General features: G+C 31.3%; 2 protein-coding genes across 8 annotated transcripts in view; one reads left to right on the forward strand and one right to left on the reverse strand.

The window, feature by feature from the left end:
• LOC129739409 (potassium voltage-gated channel protein Shaker) overlaps positions 1-19,626 on the reverse strand; it is a 115,716-nt gene that overhangs the window by 80,587 nt on the left and 15,503 nt on the right. The gene's annotated exons all lie outside the window — the stretch shown is intronic.
• LOC129739412 (uncharacterized) lies at positions 10,031-11,458 on the forward strand. Its single transcript, XM_055730864.1, has 3 exons — positions 10,031-11,193; positions 11,254-11,323; positions 11,380-11,458. Exon 1 carries the CDS (start codon positions 10,217-10,219, stop codon positions 11,006-11,008), a length of 792 nt encoding a protein of 263 aa, XP_055586839.1. The 5' UTR covers positions 10,031-10,216; the 3' UTR covers positions 11,009-11,193; positions 11,254-11,323; positions 11,380-11,458.

A 19,626-nucleotide genomic window follows, 5' to 3' on the forward strand; every position in this document is an offset into this window, starting at 1 on the left:
TTATGACGGGTGCATGGGCAGAACAAATTTCGTATAACATTTTATAGAAAATCAACACATTATAATCTCCAAAGCCTATCCCTGGCATACCATCAATGCAAATATTTTAAAACTTGCAGTATGTAAACAATGCACTAGGAACTAAAACCACCCGAATTATCATTAAATTCTTCAAAACGGTCAACAGTTAGAGCAATTTCATAGTGTGGCAAATCCATCGTGGACACCCTTTACGTGAATGTTACACTCAATACACTCTTCACAAAAATGTCTTTTATTTATTCCTTATCTTGGACACAAAACCACCAACTCTGGATGCATTTTATTTTGTGTTATGACACCGAAATTTCGATTCACTTTAGACAACAAAAATTCAGTCGTAATTTATCAAACTTTATCTCGAAATATTTCCCATTCAGGGGTTGCAACAATTCCAGTTATTATCCCACGATATATGATTCGCTTCCGACTCATGGCAAACAATTTAAGTATCTCCGGCCGGATGCAACCTACCCTCACACTCGCTGATACTTGCTTATGTTCTGCAGAGACACACTTTCGAAAATGTTAAAAATGAAACAACACGTAGCACTCGATAAATCATCTGCAACGATAGCCAAATTGGTGGTACGTACAATGCTGATTTATTCCGTTCGTGTTTATCATCGCTTAAAGCTGACATCTCTACAATTTCCACTTCGCTAATCGAATAGTCAGGCTTTCATTGTTAAAAATTTAAACCAATAGACTAAAAACACCAACCATTTATCCTAACATGTATAAAATTTGATACGGTTAATAAACAGCTGTTAATTTTCAAATTAATCTAAAAATTATTTAACTCGTTCAAATAAAATTCGACACCCTTACTCTGCAACTAGATCTGTTCAAATTTTTCTTAAACATCAGGTGTATCGAAATACTTGCTTATGTTTGAACGTGATTATAATACACTCGAGAAATTAGAAGGGTAGCTACAGAAGTGATCCTTCCCAACATGTACTCAACCATAAGCTGTCCGAAGTGCCAATATAGTGAAAAATGTGAAGATGAGCAAACAACAGCCGCACTTGTTTGTCAAATCACACCAATAGTTTAGGTGCCGATGGTTTACTGCTTTACTACTGATCGTTAAAGCCAAGAAGATGAAAAATGACGCTCTACAGTTGTTGAAGGTTTCATGCCTTCTACATATGATTAATCGTCTTGCTGGCGTAAATTAGAAGTGTCTTTTTCAATCGCCTCGACTTAATCACGCGCCGCCTCGTTCACCATTTCTCATCCATCTTACTCGCTATGTTTTCATTTGAAACGCATGAATGGAAATTAAAATTTTTATCGCATTCTTCGAATCGTCAGCCAAGCAAGGAAATGTTCTTTTAAGTAAGGTACTCAACCGAGGTTCAACTTTTTTGAGACATTTTTTAGAAGGAACATCAACAAGTTGATGAAAACTATCGATTGGAAATGCTTGGTTTGATTAACATTCAAAGGTTTGAAGAACGTAAGCTTGCTTTGAATCACTGTTAAATTAATAAATATGATTGATAAAGATTTGAAAACAAAGCGCAAAATCTTATTTAAAAATTCTTTCTTATCTTTATCATTTTGTCATATCTGTAGTTTTTGTCATTTTTCATTTTTTGTCATTTTTGTCATTTTTGTCATTTTTGTCATTTTTGTCATTTTTGTCATTTTGTCATTTTGTCATTTTTGTCATTTTTGTCATTTTTGTCATTTTTGTCATTTTTTTCATTTTTGTCATTTTTGTCATTTTTGTCATTTTTGTCATTTATGTCATTTATGTCATTTTTGTCATTTTTGTCATTTATGTCATTTATGTCATTTATGTCATTTATGTCATTTTTGTCATTTTTGTCATTTTTGTCATTTTTGTCATTTTTGTCATTTTTGTCATTTTTGTCATTTTTGTCATTTTTGTCATTTTTGTCATTTTTGTCATTTTTGTCATTTTTGTCATTTTTGTCATTTTTGTCATTTTTGTCATTTTTGTCATTTTTGTCATTTTTGTCATTTTTGTCATTTTTGTCATTTTTGTCATTTTTGTCATTTTTGTCATTTTTGTCATTTTTGTCATTTTTGTCATTTTTGTCATTTTTGTCATTTTTGTCATTTTTGTCATTTTTGTCATTTTTGTCATTTTTGTCATTTTTGTCATTTTTGTCATTTTTGTCATTTTTGTCATTTTTGTCATTTTTGTCATTTTTGTCATTTTTGTCATTTTTGTCATTTTTGTCATTTTTGTCATTTTTGTCATTTTTGTCATTTTTGTCATTTTTGTCATTTTTGTCATTTTTGTCATTTTTGTCATTTTTGTCATTTTTGTCATTTTTGTCATTTTTGTCATTTTTGTCATTTTTGTCATTTTTGTCATTTTTGTCATTTTTGTCATTTTTGTCATTTTTGTAATTTTTGTAATTTTTGTCTTTTTTGTCATTTTTGTCATTTTTGTCATTTTTGTCATTTTTGTCATTTTTGTCATTTTTGTCATTTTTGTCATTTTTGTCATTTTTGTCATTTTTGTCATTTTTGTCATTTTTGTCATTTTTGTCATTTTTGTCATTTTTGTCATTTTTGTCATTTTTGTCATTTTTGTCATTTTTGTCATTTTTGTCATTTTTGTCATTTTTGTCATTTTTTTCATTTTTGTCATTTTTGTCATTTTTGTCATTTTTGTCATTATTGTCATTTTTGTCATTTTTGTCATTTTTGTCATTTTTGTCATTTTTGTCATTTTTGTCATTTTTGTCATTTTTGTCATTTTTGTCATTTTTGTCATTTTTGTCATTTTTGTCATTTTTGTCATTTTTGTCATTTTTGTCATTTTTGTCATTTTTGTCATTTTTGTCATTTTTGTCATTTTTGTCATTTTTGTCATTTTTGTCATTTTTGTCATTTTTGTCATTTTTGTCATTTTTGTCATTTTTGTCATTTTTGTCATTTTTGTCATTTTTGTCATTTTTGTCATTTTTTTGTCATTTTTTTGTCATTTTTTTGTCATTTTTTTGTCATTTTTTTGTCATTTTTGTCATTTTTGTCATTTTTGTCATTTTTGTCATTTTTGTCATTTTTGTCATTTTTGTCATTTTTGTCATTTTTGTCATTTTTGTCATTTTTGTCATTTTTGTCATTTTTGTCATTTTTGTCATTTTTGTCATTTTTTTGTCATTTTTTTGTCATTTTTTTGTCATTTTTTTGCCATTTTTTTGTCATTTTTTTGTCATTTTTTTGTCATTTTTTTGTCATTTTTGTCATTTTTGTCATTTTTGTCATTTTTTTGTCATTTTTTTGTCATTTTTTTGTCATTTTTTTTGTCATTTTTTTGTCATTTTTTTGTCATTTTTTTCATTTTTTTGTCATTTTTTTGTCATTTTTGTCATTTTTGTCATTTTTGTCATTTTTGTCATTTTTGTCATTTTTGTCATTTTTGTCATTTTTGTCATTTTTGTCATTTTTGTCATTTATGTCATTTATGTCATTTATGTCATTTTTGTAATTTTTGTCATTTTTGTCATTTTTGTCATTTTTGTCATTTTTGTCATTTTTGTCATTTTTGTCATTTTTGTCATTTTTGTCATTTTTGTCATTTTAGTCATTTTTGTCATTTTTGTCATTTTTGTCATTTTTGTCATTTTTGTCATTTTTGTCATTTTTGTCATTTTTGTCATTTTTGTCATTTTTGTCATTTTTGTCATTTTTGTCATTTTTGTCATTTTTGTCATTTTTGTCATTTTTGTCATTTTTGTCATTTTTGTCATTTTTGTCATTTTTGTCATTTTTGTCATTTTTGTCATTTTTGTCATTTTTGTCATTTTTGTCATTTTTGTCATTTTTGTCATTTTTGTCATTTTTGTCATTTTTGTCATTTTTGTCATTTTTGTCATTTTTGTCATTTTTGTCATTTTTGTCATTTTTGTCATTTTTGTCATTTTTGTCATTTTTGTCATTTTTGTCATTTTTGTCATTTTTGTCATTTTTGTCATTTTTGTCATTTTTGTCATTTTTGTCATTTTTGTCATTTTTGTCATTTTTGTCATTTTTGTCATTTTTGTCATTTTTGTCATTTTTGTCATTTTTGTCATTTTTGTCATTTTTGTCATTTTTGTCATTTTTGTCATTTTTGTCATTTTTGTCATTTTTGTCATTTTTGTCATTTTTGTCATTTTTGTCATTGTTACTCGCGCCAACTAAATCAGCAAACCCCTCGTTCCTGTGTCATGAATCTCGCAGCTCGCGACTACGTCAAAGCGTTGTCATTATGACACCGAGAAGAACCAACGAAAGAAGAGGAAGATTCGAAGAGTGTTTGCCGTGCAACCGCGTGAAAATTGTAAAGTGTTCGCAAAACTATTTTCTTGGGAATTTTCTCTTTCGAGGTAGTTTGAGTAGTTTAACTTAAAGCCGGATAAATCTAATAAGAATTCTTCCTAGTTTAGGTGGCATAAAAGCCCCGACGTAACACCTTCTGCTCATATCAGCCTACAGCGCATCAGCGCACAATATTAAGTATGCACTTTGCAAATCTTATTAAGCATTGGTAATAATCAGTTTTCCTTTATCAGTTATCATCCTACTATCCTTATCAATTACTATCCATCGTTTGTACCATATTTCGAGCCATTTATCGAAGAAATTCAAGGTGAGCTGTTCAAAGTAAGATTTAACTATCAATACCTAACCTAGAATGTAACACCATAGGTACCAAACCGATCACTCTCAGTTCAGCAGAGTATAAACAAGCCGTAGAATACCTGTGCAAGGCAGGAGATCACTATAAGTAAGTTAAATTTAGTTCTTCCAAAATTCTTAAAACTAATGAATTGTGTTTATAAGAATTTTGTAATAAAATACACTGCTGGATTTATTAACAAAATCATCGATCTTCACACTGCCTCGTAACATTTTACAAAATTCTTATATGGCGAGTGTTGCCTCAAACGGATCGGATCTAACGATTATGGATAGTATTGAAGAAGGCAACGGAAATACCACTCATAAGGAAAGCAGTAGTCCGCTACCTGGTGGTATGGCATCCGGAGAACCTCCAGAGCAGCAAAAAGGCGCTATAAAGAAAACCAAAGGAAAGTTCAAGAAAGTTAATAAGTCTGTGAAAATCCTGGAAAAGGCTGTTCACCGAGAAAGGCGAAACCCTGTAAGAGTCACTCGGAAACGAACTAATCATCATTGCCCGGCATGTGAGATGCCTGATACTAGCAGGATGGTTATGTGTGACTCTTGTTCATGCTGGTATCACTTCACGTGTGTGGACGTATCTTCAAGCGTCGCTGACGAGCCCTTTTGGTCATGTCCGAAATGTATCGCGAGCAAGAATCCACAAACCACGAACGCGCTAACTAATCGTTCCATACGTCAGGAAAATGATGCAAATGCCATTGCTCAAACATCCGAAAATGCGCCTGGAAGGAAAGCTAAACCGGAAAGTATTCGATCCACATCAAGCAAAAATAGTTCACGTGGTGAAACAAAACGTAGTGCTGAACTACGTTTGCAAAAATTGAAGGAGTTGACCATGCTGAAGGTGCAGTATCTGGAGCAAAAGTACGCAATATTAGAGGAGTTGGACAGCGAAACTAGTAGTTTGGCGAGCGAAGGTGATGTAGGGCTCGATAACGTAACGCAGATTCAAAAATGGATGGACAACGCCGATCTCCTTGGTAATGAACCCTGTGCGGTAGGAAAATTAACCGACAACACGGTCGCTAAAAATTCACAGCCAGCCAAGTCCACAAAACGGGATGGGGATCTATCGAAAAATACAACAACCAAACAAATATCGGCGGAGCCAGAGTTAACAAGACAATCTCTTCCACACCCTAGTATTGGTGATTTGCAACGAATGCCTCCTAGGCAGGAGTATTTTGCACCCGGTCAACGCTCCACTCCTCTTGCTGTTGGCAGTCGTATCAACTATCACCAAAAAGATAACGTGGCAGATGAGAATTGCATTCTTAATAAAAGTCAACTCGCTGCGCGTCAAGCCGTATCAAAGGAACTTCCTGAGTTTGGTGGAAACCCCGAAGACTGGCCTTTGTTTCTAGCAACTTTCAATTCCACCACGCGTATGTGTGGGTTTACCAACGAGGAGAACATGATGCGGCTCCGCAAAAGCCTCCAAGGAAAAGCTATTGATGCTGTGAGGAGCAAGCTTTTACATCCAACCAACGTCTCAGGTGTTATCTCCACATTGAAGATGCTATTCGGGAATCCCGAGGCAATAATACACGCCGTCATAAGGAAAATTCGTTCACTTCCGCCACCAACCATGGAAAAACTTGATTCGTTGGTAACCTTTGCGCTTAACGTGGAAAATTTGTATGCGACGATTCAAGCCTGTGAAATACCAGACTTTGCTTTCAACGTGTCGTTACGACTAGAGCTCGTAGACAAACTTCCGTCAGAACTCAAGATGGACTGGGCCCGAAGCACAAGGGGAATCATTAATCCGAGTTTGGCAGATTTCAACGCCTGGATTTATGCACTAGCCGAAGATGCAAGCACTGTCATAGTAGCGAATCCCGTTAATGTTAGAACGCGCAGAAAGGATGGGTATATTAACTACCACGAAGAAGAAGAGTTTAATGAAGACGTAGCCACTGCAACAGTGTTGACTCACCAAAGTCCTAATTGTTCAATATGTGCCGGAGTTTGTTCAGAAGTTGAAGTCTGTCGTAAGTTCAATGCTCTACGCTATGATCAAAGATGGAATGCTATTAAGCGAAATAAATTATGTCGGATGTGCTTAAAACATCATAATGGTTCTTGCAAACAGTATAGACAGTGTGGCATAAATGGATGCCGATCCCTTCATCATCCCCTTTTGCACAAATATAAAAATGAAATTGCACAACCTGTTCCCAGCACATCTAACTCAGAATCTGTAGAGGGAAGTTGTAATGTGAACCAAGTCACAGGAAATGGAGTACTCTTCAGAATTCTACCTATTGTTCTTTACGGACCAACCAAAATAGTAAACACTTACGCGTTCTTTGATGACGGGTCTGATTTAACACTCATGGAGGATGAATTAGCAAATGAGCTTGGATTGAGTGGCCCCCGTCAGACATTGTGCCTTAAGTGGACTAGCGGTACTCGACGAATGGAGCATGAGTCTCGCCAAATTAACTTGGAAATATCGGGCATAGAAAGCACATCCAAAAAATATCGACTCACAAACGTGCGAACGGTACAGCGTCTACAGATCCGGCCACAAACGCTTAACATGCAGCACTTGCAAAGCAAATTCAAACACTTACAAGATGTCCCGGTTAAGTCGTATGATAATGTGAGCCCTAGACTAATCATCGGACTGGAACACGCCAAACTTGGAAATCCACTTAAAAGTCTGGAAGGAAAACTGAGGGATCCTATAGCATCTAAGACACGGCTAGGGTGGACAGTATATGGTAACTGTACTGATGATTCGCTATTGACTCACCACCTATATCACCATTCATGTCTCGCATGTTCATGCAACAGTTCGCTAGACATCGACCTTCACACGGCGTTGAAGGAATTTTTTTCGCTTGAGAGCCTGGGAATATGCAAACCGGAAAAATCGCTTTTGTCGAATGAAGACCAACAGGCCCTCACGTTACTTGCCGATAACACGAAACGCAAAAATGGACGTTACGAGACTGTTTTACTGTGGAAATACAGCAAGGTACGGGTTCCTGACAGCAAAACAATGGCTCTCAATCGCTGGAAATGCTTAGAGAAAAGATTGATTAAGGATCCAGAACTGTTCAGCACTATGCAGCGCACGATAAACGATTATCTCAGAAAAGGATATGCACGAGAATTAACTGCGGATGAATTAATCGTAAAGCACGAAAGGACCTGGTATCTTCCTGTGTTTCCGGTCACCAACCCTAACAAGCCTGGCAAAACAAGATTGGTGTGGGATGCCGCAGCCACAGCGCACGGGATATCGTTAAATTCATTACTGCTCAAGGGACCTGACCAGCTGGCCTCGCTTTTCGCGGTTCTTGTAAAATTTCGTGAATTCAAAATCGGCATCTCCGGAGATATCCGCGAGATGTATCATCAGATACTGATTCGCGAGTCAGATCAGCACTGCCAACGTTTCTTTTGGAGCCACCAATTAGGTTCCGCTCCACGTACCTTTATCATGCAGGTGATGACATTTGGTGCTCGATCTTCTCCTAGCACGGCTCAGTATGTAAAAAATGCACACGCTGAACAGTTTAGGCATACGCATCCTGCTGCAGTATCCGCCATCATTGATAGGCACTATGTCGATGATATGTTGATCAGCACAGAAACAATCGAGGAAGGCATAAAATTGGCAAAAGACGTCAAATCAATTCACGAGTCCGCAGGGTTTGAAATGCGAAACTTTGTTTCCAATTCTCCCGTTGTTATCAGTGCCCTGGAATCACAATGTTCATCTGGAGTTTGCAACGAGAAAAATATGAACGTTGGACTGGAAACCACAACAGAGAAAGTTCTCGGCATGTGGTGGAACACTGCAAACGATTCCTTTATGTACAAAATCTCACCCCGATTCGATGTTGAACTTCTGGCAGGCAAGCGTATACCGACCAAACGTGAAGTGCTAAGAACGCTGATGCTACTGTTTGACCCGTTGGGACTCATCGGACATTTTTTAATGTTCCTAAAGTGTCTCTTACAAGAGATTTGGAGGACATCTATCGGATGGGATGATCCTATCGGCGATGAACAGTTTAAAAAATGGAATCGATGGCTCACTATTCTTCCACAAATTGCTTCAATTAAAATTCCAAGGTGTTATCGATTGTTAGTAACGCTTAGTCCCGAAACCAACGTACAACTACACATCCTAGTCGACGCCAGCGAAAGTGGTATGGCGGCCGTAGTATATTTGAGGTTCGAGAGAGAAGGAGACATAGATGTTTCGCTGGTTTGCTCTAAAACTCGAGTAGCACCGCTTAAATTTTTATCTATTCCTAGATCTGAGCTGCAATCAAGTGTAATTGGAGCAAGGCTTGCCAAAACGGTTATCGAAAACCTATCCGTTAAGGTAACTAACCGTTTCTTTTGGACAGACTCACGAAACGTGTTGAGTTGGTTATCGGCCGACCATAGGCGATACAGCCAGTTTGTTTCCCATCGTGTAAGTGAAATTTTAGAACTATCCAACCTTTCTGAGTGGCACTGGATACCAACAAAGCTGAACGTAGCTGATGAAGGAACCAAGTGGACAAAAAACCCAGATCTAAGCAACACAAGCCGGTGGTTCAAAGGTCCTCCGTTTCTCCGACTCCCGTCAAGTCGTTGGCCGCTACCCGAAGAACCAGTCAAGCAAACGGAAATTGAGCTACGTGCACATTTACTTTGCCATGCAGTGTCCCTGAACAATAACGTTATTCCTACATGTAAGTTTTCTTCGTGGAACAAACTGCTCCGTTCTACATCCTACGTTTTGAGATATATTTCGAATCTAAAAAGCTGTCGACTGAAGAGAAAGTGTTCTACCGGCCCTCTGACCGATGCCGAGCTTCGTGCATCGTGCACTACCGGGCCTCTGACCAAAGCAGAGCTTCAAAAGTCCGAAATCTACCTATTCCGTTACGCTCAAGAAATTTATGAACATGAGATTGAAATTCTATCGAGCCATAAGGTCGGTGTTGTTCAACGAAATATTCCTAAGAATAGTCCGCTACATAAGCTTAACCCGTTTTTGGATGAAAATTTGGTCATTCGAGTAAGGGGAAGAATCTCAGCTTGTGAGTTCGCATCATTTGACGTTAAAAATCCCATAATACTACCACGTAGTGACCATATTACGTACCTGATAGTGCTCTACTTCCATATACGTTATCATCATCAAAATCATCAGACCGTTATAAACGAATTGCGCCAGCGTTTTCACATTGGAGGACTCAGATCGTTATACAAAACAGTACGTAAAAGCTGTCAAGTGTGTAAAATTGATCGCGCTATACCTCAACCACCTTTAATGAGCGATCTACCACCTTGTCGTGTAGCAGCTTTCACTAGACCATTCTCATACCTGGGAATTGACTATTTCGGACCAATCATTATCAAAAACGGTCGAAAACAGGAAAAACGTTGGGGTGTCTTAGCTACCTGCCTAACGATAAGGGCAGTTCATCTTCAACTTGTGCGCTCGTTGACTACAGACTCCTGTATTTTAGCTATTCGCAATATCATGGGCAGACGCGGTGTTCCTATAACTATCTACAGCGACAGAGGAACAAATTTCATAGGAGCTGACAATGAGTTAAAACTAGCATTAGCAGCTGTAAACCAGAACAAACTCATTGAAGAATTTACAACTACAGACACCCAGTGGATATTCAATCCCCCGGCTTCTCCGCACATGGGCGGAGCCTGGGAAAGGCTTATTAGAAGCGTGAAAGCAAACTTAGCAAAGCTTAAACCCACTCACTGTCCAACCGAAGAAGTTTTAGAGAACATGCTCGTAGAAATTGAAAACGTTATCAATTCCCGCCCACTTACTGATGTGCCGATTGACGACGATAACTCCCCCGTGCTCACACCAAACCACTTTATCCTTGGTTCATCAAATGGGTTAAAGCCATATCTTCCATTTGACGACAGCTCGCTAGCCGTTAAGAAAGGATGGCAGTTGTCGCAGATCATGGCAAACGTATTCTGGCGATGCTGGGTACACGATTATTTGCCTACACTTACTCGGCGTGCAAAGTGGTACACAGAAGTAAAGCCGATCGAAGAAGGAGATATTGCTGTTATTGTAGATCCCAAACTACCCAGAAACTGTTGGCCAAAGGGTAGAGTCATCAGCACCACGGTGTCATCGGACGGGCGTACACGGAAAGCTGTGGTGCAAACCGTCAACGGAATCTATGAACGACCAGTAGTGAAGCTTGCTGTTTTGGATGTTGGCGATAAGGATAGAGCACACGAGAAGCCAGTTCCTGTGTGCACTCCGGGGGGGACTGTTACTCGCGCCAACTAAATCAGCAAACCCCTCGTTCCTGTGTCATGAATCTCGCAGCTCGCGACTACGTCAAAGCGTTGTCATTATGACACCGAGAAGAACCAACGAAAGAAGAGGAAGATTCGAAGAGTGTTTGCCGTGCAACCGCGTGAAAATTGTAAAGTGTTCGCAAAACTATTTTCTTGGGAATTTTCTCTTTCGAGGTAGTTTGAGTAGTTTAACTTAAAGCCGGATAAATCTAATAAGAATTCTTCCTAGTTTAGGTGGCATAAAAGCCCCGACGTAACACCTTCTGCTCATATCAGCCTACAGCGCATCAGCGCACAATATTAAGTATGCACTTTGCAAATCTTATTAAGCATTGGTAATAATCAGTTTTCCTTTATCAGTTATCATCCTACTATCCTTATCAATTACTATCCATCGTTTGTACCATATTTCGAGCCATTTATCGAAGAAATTCAAGGTGAGCTGTTCAAAGTAAGATTTAACTATCAATACCTAACCTAGAATGTAACACCATAGGTACCAAACCGATCACTCTCAGTTCAGCAGAGTATAAACAAGCCGTAGAATACCTGTGCAAGGCAGGAGATCACTATAAGTAAGTTAAATTTAGTTCTTCCAAAATTCTTAAAACTAATGAATTGTGTTTATAGGAATTTTGTAATAAAATACACTGCTGGATTTATTAACAAAATCATCGATCTTCACACTGCCTCGTAACAGTCATTTTTGTCATTTTTGTCATTTTTGTCATTTTTGTCATTTTTGTCATTTTTGTCATTTTTGTCATTTTTGTCATTTTTGTCATTTTTGTCATTTTTGTCATTTTTGTCATTTTTGTCATTTTTGTCATTTTTGTCATTTTTGTCATTTTTGTCATTTTTGTCATTTTTGTCATTTTTGTCATTTTTGTCATTTTTGTCATTTTTGTCATTTTTGTCATTTTTGTCATTTTTGTCATTTTTGTCATTTTTGTCATTTTTGTCATTTTTGTCATTTTTGTCATTTTTGTCATTTTTGTCATTTTTGTCATTTTTGTCATTTTTGTCATTTTTGTCATTTTTGTCATTTTTGTCATTTTTGTCATTTTTGTCATTTTTGTCATTTTTGTCATTTTTGTCATTTTTGTCATTTTTGTCATTTTTGTCATTTTTGTCATTTTTGTCATTTTTGTCATTTTTGTCATTTTTGTCATTTTTGTCATTTTTGTCATTTTTGTCATTTTTGTCATTTTTGTCATTTTTGTCATTTTTGTCATTTTTGTCATTTTTGTCATTTTTGTCATTTTTGTCATTTTTGTCATTTTTGTCATTTTTGTCATTTTTGTCATTTTTGTCATTTTTGTCATTTTTGTCATTTTTGTCATTTTTGTCATTTTTGTCATTTTTGTCATTTTTGTCATTTTTGTCATTTTTGTCATTTTTGTCATTTTTGTCATTTTTGTCATTTTTGTCATTTTTGTCATTTTTGTCATTTTTGTCATTTTTGTCATTTTTGTCATTTTTGTCATTTTTGTCATTTTTGTCATTTTTGTCATTTTTGTCATTTTTGTCATTTTTGTCATTTTTGTCATTTTTGTCATTTTTGTCATTTTTGTCATTTTTGTCATTTTTGTCATTTTTGTCATTTTTGTCATTTTTGTCATTTTTGTCATTTTTGTCATTTTTGTCATTTTTGTCATTTTTGTCATTTTTGTCATTTTTGTCATTTTTGTCATTTTTGTCATTTTTGTCATTTTTGTCATTTTTGTCATTTTTGTCATTTTTGTCATTTTTGTCATTTTTGTCATTTTTGTCATTTTTGTCATTTTTGTCATTTTTGTCATTTTTGTCATTTTTGTCATTTTTGTCATTTTTGTCATTTTTGTCATTTTTGTCATTTTTGTCATTTTTGTCATTTTTGTCATTTTTGTCATTTTTGTCATTTTTGTCATTTTTGTCATTTTTGTCATTTTTGTCATTTTTGTCATTTTTGTCATTTTTGTCATTTTTGTCATTTTTGTCATTTTTGTCATTTTTGTCATTTTTGTCATTTTTGTCATTTTTGTCATTTTTGTCATTTTTGTCATTTTTGTCATTTTTGTCATTTTTGTCATTTTTGTCATTTTTGTCATTTTTGTCATTTTTGTCATTTTTGTCATTTTTGTCATTTTTGTCATTTTTGTCATTTTTGTCATTTTTGTCATTTTTGTCATTTTTGTCATTTTTGTCATTTTTGTCATTTTTGTCATTTTTGTCATTTTTGTCATTTTTGTCATTTTTGTCATTTTTGTCATTTTTGTCATTTTTGTCATTTTTGTCATTTTTGTCATTTTTGTCATTTTTGTCATTTTTGTCATTTTTGTCATTTTTGTCATTTTTGTCATTTTTGTCATTTTTGTCATTTTTGTCATTTTTGTCATTTTTGTCATTTTTGTCATTTTTGTCATTTTTGTCATTTTTGTCATTTTTGTCATTTTTGTCATTTTTGTCATTTTTGTCATTTTTGTCATTTTTGTCATTTTTGTCATTTTTGTCATTTTTGTCATTTTTGTCATTTTTGTCATTTTTGTCATTTTTGTCATTTTTGTCATTTTTGTCATTTTTGTCATTTTTGTCATTTTTGTCATTTTTGTCATTTTTGTCATTTTTGTCATTTTTGTCATTTTTGTCATTTTTGTCATTTTTGTCATTTTTGTCATTTTTGTCATTTTTGTCATTTTTGTCATTTTTGTCATTTTTGTCATTTTTGTCATTTTTGTCATTTTTGTCATTTTTGTCATTTTTGTCATTTTTGTCATTTTTGTCATTTTTGTCATTTTTGTCATTTTTGTCATTTTTGTCATTTTTGTCATTTTTGTCATTTTTGTCATTTTTGTCATTTTTGTCATTTTTGTCATTTTTGTCATTTTTGTCATTTTTGTCATTTTTGTCATTTTTGTCATTTTTGTCATTTTTGTCATTTTTGTCATTTTTGTCATTTTTGTCATTTTTGTCATTTTTGTCATTTTTGTCATTTTTGTCATTTTTGTCATTTTTGTCATTTTTGTCATTTTTGTCATTTTTGTCATTTTTGTCATTTTTGTCATTTTTGTCATTTTTGTCATTTTTGTCATTTTTGTCATTTTTGTCATTTTTGTCATTTTTGTCATTTTTGTCATTTTTGTCATTTTTGTCATTTTTGTCATTTTTGTCATTTTTGTCATTTTTGTCATTTTTGTCATTTTTGTCATTTTTGTCATTTTTGTCATTTTTGTCATTTTTGTCATTTTTGTCATTTTTGTCATTTTTGTCATTTTTGTCATTTTTGTCATTTTTGTCATTTTTGTCATTTTTGTCATTTTTGTCATTTTTGTCATTTTTGTCATTTTTGTCATTTTTGTCATTTTTGTCATTTTTGTCATTTTTGTCATTTTTGTCATTTTTGTCATTTTTGTCATTTTTGTCATTTTTGTCATTTTTGTCATTTTTGTCATTTTTGTCATTTTTGTCATTTTTGTCATTTTTGTCATTTTTGTCATTTTTGTCATTTTTGTCATTTTTGTCATTTTTGTCATTTTTGTCATTTTTGTCATTTTTGTCATTTTTGTCATTTTTGTCATTTTTGTCATTTTTGTCATTTTTGTCATTTTTGTCATTTTTGTCATTTTTGTCATTTTTGTCATTTTTGTCATTTTTGTCATTTTTGTCATTTTTGTCATTTTTGTCATTTTTGTCATTTTTGTCATTTTTGTCATTTTTGTCATTTTTGTCATTTTTGTCATTTTTGTCATTTTTGTCATTTTTGTCATTTTTGTCATTTTTGTCATTTTTGTCATTTTTGTCATTTTTGTCATTTTTGTCATTTTTGTCATTTTTGTCATTTTTGTCATTTTTGTCATTTTTGTCATTTTTGTCATTTTTGTCATTTTTGTCATTTTTGTCATTTTTGTCATTTTTGTCATTTTTGTCATTTTTGTCATTTTTGTCATTTTTGTCATTTTTGTCATTTTTGTCATTTTTGTCATTTTTGTCATTTTTGTCATTTTTGTCATTTTTGTCATTGTCATTTTTGTCATTTTTGTCATTTTTGTCATTTTTGTCATTTTTGTCATTTTTGTCATTTTTGTCATTTTTGTCATTTTTGTCATTTTTGTCATTTTTGTCATTTTTGTCATTTTTGTCATTTTTGTCATTTTTGTCATTTTTGTCATTTTTGTCATTTTTGTCATTTTTGTCATTTTTGTCATTTTTGTCATTTTTGTCATTTTTGTCATTTTTGTCATTTTTGTCATTTTTGTCATTTTTGTCATTTTTGTCATTTTTGTCATTTTTGTCATTTTTGTCATTTTTGTCATTTTTGTCATTTTTGTCATTTTTGTCATTTTTGTCATTTTTGTCATTTTTGTCATTTTTGTCATTTTTGTCATTTTTGTCATTTTTGTCATTTTTGTCATTTTTGTCATTTTTGTCATTTTTGTCATTTTTGTCATTTTTGTCATTTTTGTCATTTTTGTCATTTTTGTCATTTTTGTCATTTTTGTCATTTTTGTCATTTTTGTCATTTTTGTCATTTTTGTCATTTTTGTCATTTTTGTCATTTTTGTCATTTTTGTCATTTTTGTCATTTTTGTCATTTTTGTCATTTTTGTCATTTTTGTCATTTTTGTCATTTTTGTCATTTTTGTCATTTTTGTCATTTTTGTCATTTTTGTCATTTTTGTCATTTTTGTCATTTTTGTCATTTTTGTCATTTTTTGTCATTTTTGTCATTTTTTGTCATTTTTTGTCATTTTTTGTCATTTTTGTCATTTTTTGTCATTTTTTGTCATTTTTTGTCATTTTTTTGTCATTTTTTGTCATTTTTTGTCATTTTTTTGTCATTTTTGTCATTTTTGTCATTTTTGTCATTTTTTGTCATTTTTTGTCATTTTTTTGTCATTTTTTGTCATTTTTTGTCATTTTTGTCATTTTTGTCATTTTTGTCATTTTTGTCATTTTTGTCATTTTTGTCATTTTGTCATTTTTGTCATTTTTGTCATTTTTGTCATTTTTGTCATTTTGTCATTTTTGTCATTTTTGTCATTTTTGTCATTTTTGTCATTTTGTCATTTTTGTCATTTTTGTCATTTTTGTCATTTTTGTCATTTTGTCATTTTTGTCATTTTTGTCATTTTTGTCATTTTTGTCATTTTTTGTCATTTTTGTCATTTTTGTCATTTTTGTCATTTTTGTCATTTTGTCATTTTTGTCATTTTTGTCATTTTGTCATTTTTGTCATTTTCTTTTGTCATTTTTGTCATTTTTGTCATTTTTGTCATTTTTGTCATTTTTGTCATTTTTGTCATTTTTGTCATTTTGTCATTTTTGTCATTTTTGTCATTTTTGTCATTTTGTCATTTTGTCATTTTTGTCATTTTTGTCATTTTGTCATTTTTGTCATTTTTGTCATTTTTGTCATTTTTGTCATTTTTGTCATTTTTGTCATTTTTGTCATTTTCTTGTCATTTTTGTCATTTTTGTCATTTTTGTCATTTTTGTCATTTTTTTTGTCATTTTTGTCATTTTTGTCATTTTGTCATTTTTGTCATTTTTGTCATTTTGTCATTTTGTCATTTTTGTCATTTTTGTCATTTTTGTCATTTTGTCATTTTTGTCATTTTGTCATTTTTGTCATTTTTGTCATTTTTGTCATTTTGTCATTTTGTCATTTTTGTCATTTTTGTCATTTTTGTCATTTTTGTCATTTTTGTCATTTTGTCATTTTGTCATTTTTGTCATTTTTGTCTCATTTTTGTCATTTTTGTCATTTTTGTCATTTTTGTCATTTTGTCATTTTTGTCATTTTTGTCATTTTTGTCATTTTTGTCATTTTGTCATTTTTGTCATTTTTGTCATTTTGTCTTTTGTCATTTTTGTCATTTTTGTCATTTTTGTCATTTTGTCATTTTGTCATTTTTGTCATTTTTGTCATTTTTGTCATTTTGTCATTTTTGTCATTTTTGTCATTTTGTCATTTTTGTCATTTTTGTCATTTTGTCATTTTGTCATTTTTGTCATTTTTGTCATTTTTGTCATTTTGTCATTTTTGTCATTTTTGTCATTTTTGTCATTTTTGTCATTTTTGTCATTTGTCATTTTGTCATTTTTGTCATTTTGTCATTTTTGTCATTTTGTCATTTTTGTCATTTTTGTCATTTTTGTCATTTTTGTCATTTTTGTCATTTTTGTCATTTTTGTCATTTTTGTCATTTTTGTCATTTTTGTCATTTTTGTCATTTTTGTCATTTTTGTCATTTTTGTCATTTTTGTCATTTTTGTCATTTTTGTCATTTTTGTCATTTTTGTCATTTTTGTCATTTTTGTCATTTTTGTCATTTTGTCATTTTTGTCATTTTTGTCATTTTTGTCATTTTTGTCATTTTTGTCATTTTTGTCATTTTTGTCATTTTTGTCATTTTTGTCATTTTTGTCATTTTTGTCATTTTTGTCATTTTTGTCATTTTTGTCATTTTGTCATTTTGTCATTTTTGTCATTTTGTCATTTTTGTCATTTTTGTCATTTTTGTCATTTTTGTCATTTTTGTCATTTTTGTCATTTTTGTCATTTTGTCTTTTGTCATTTTTGTCATTTTTGTCATTTTTGTCATTTTTGTCATTTTTGTCATTTTTGTCATTTTGTCATTTTTGTCATTTTTGTCATTTTTGTCATTTTTTTGTCATTTTGTCATTTTTGTCATTTTGTCATTTTTGTCATTTTTGTCATTTTTGTCATTTTTGTCATTTTTGTCATTTTTGTCATTTTTGTCATTTTTGTCATTTTTGTCATTTTGTCATTTTTGTCATTTTTGTCATTTTTGTCATTTTTGTCATTTTTGTCATTTTTGTCATTTTTGTCATTTTTGTCATTTTTGTCATTTTTGTCATTTTGTCATTTTGTCATTTTGTCATTTTGTCATTTTTGTCATTTTTGTCATTTTTGTCATTTTTGTCATTTTTGTCATTTTTGTCATTTTTGTCATTTTTGTCATTTTTGTCATTTTTGTCATTTTGTCATTTTTGTCATTTTTGTCATTTTGTCATTTTTGTCATTTTTGTCATTTTTGTCATTTTGTCATTTTTGTCATTTTGTCATTTTTGTCATTTTTGTCATTTTTGTCATTTTTGTCATTTTGTCATTTTTGTCATTTTTGTCATTTTTGTCATTTTTGTCATTTTTGTCATTTTTGTCATTTTTGTCATTTTGTCATTTTTGTCATTTTTGTCATTTTTGTCATTTTTGTCATTTTTGTCATTTTTGTCATTTTTGTCATTTTGTCATTTTTGTCATTTTTGTCATTTTTGTCATTTTTGTCATTTTTGTCATTTTTGTCATTTTTGTCATTTTTGTCATTTTTCGTCATTTTTGTCATTTTTTGTCATTTTTGTCATTTTGTCATTTTTGTCATTTTTGTCATTTTGTCATTTTTGTCATTTTTGTCATTTTTGTCATTTTTGTCATTTTGTCATTTTTGTCATTTTTGTCATTTTTGTCATTTTCTGTCATTTTTGTCATTTTTGTCATTTTTGTCATTTTTGTCATTTTTGTCATTTTGTCATTTTTGTCATTTTTGTCATTTTTGTCATTTTTGTCATTTTTGTCATTTTTGTCATTTTTGTCATTTTTGTCATTTTTGTTCATTTTGTCATTTTTGTCATTTTTGTCATTTTTGTCATTTTTGTCATTTTTGTCATTTTTGTCATTTTTGTCATTTTTGTCATTTTTGTCATTTTTGTCATTTTTGTCATTTTTGTCATTTTTGTCATTTTGTCATTTTGTCATTTTTGTCATTTTTGTCATTTTTGTCATTTTTGTCATTTTTGTCATTTTTGTCATTTTTGTCATTTTTGTCATTTTTGTCATTTTTGTCATTTTTGTCATTTTGTCATTTTTGTCATTTTTGTCATTTTTGTCATTTTTGTCATTTTTGTCATTTTTGTCATTTTTGTCATTTTGTCATTTTTTGTCATTTTTGTCATTTTTGTCATTTTTGTCATTTTGTCATTTTTGTCATTTTTGTCATTTTTGTCATTTTTGTCATTTTTGTCATTTTGTCATTTTTGTCATTTTTGTCATTTTTGTCATTTTTGTCATTTTTGTCATTTTTGTCATTTTTTTGTCATTTTTTCGTCATTTTTGTCATTTTTGTCATTTTTGTCATTTTTTGTCATTTTTGTCATTTTTGTCATTTTTGTCATTTTTGTCATTTTGTCATTTTTGTCATTTTTGTCATTTTTGTCATTTTTGTCATTTTTGTCATTTTTTGTCATTTTTTGTCATTTTTGTCATTTTGTCATTTTTGTCATTTTGTCATTTTTGTCATTTTGTCATTTTTGTCATTTTGTCATTTTTGTCATTTTTGTCATTTTTGTCATTTTTGTCATTTTTGTCATTTTTGTCATTTTTGTCATTTTTGTCATTTTTGTCATTTTTGTCATTTTTGTCATTTTGTCATTTTTGTCATTTTTGTCATTTTTGTCATTTTTGTCATTTTTGTCATTTTTGTCATTTTTGTCATTTTGTCATTTTTGTCATTTTTGTCATTTTTGTCATTTTTGTCATTTTTGTCATTTTTGTCATTTTTGTCATTTTTGTCATTTTGTCATTTTTGTCATTTTTGTCATTTTTGTCAT

This window comes from Uranotaenia lowii, chromosome 1 (assembly GCF_029784155.1).
Source record: "Uranotaenia lowii strain MFRU-FL chromosome 1, ASM2978415v1, whole genome shotgun sequence".
In the NCBI taxonomy this organism is placed as follows: domain Eukaryota; kingdom Metazoa; phylum Arthropoda; class Insecta; order Diptera; family Culicidae; genus Uranotaenia; species Uranotaenia lowii.

What these genes read in the sequence shown, in the direction of transcription:
- LOC129739412 (XM_055730864.1), top strand. Translation starts at nt 10,217, where the DNA reads ATGGGCAGACGCGGTGTTCCTATAACTATCTACAGCGACAGAGGAACA.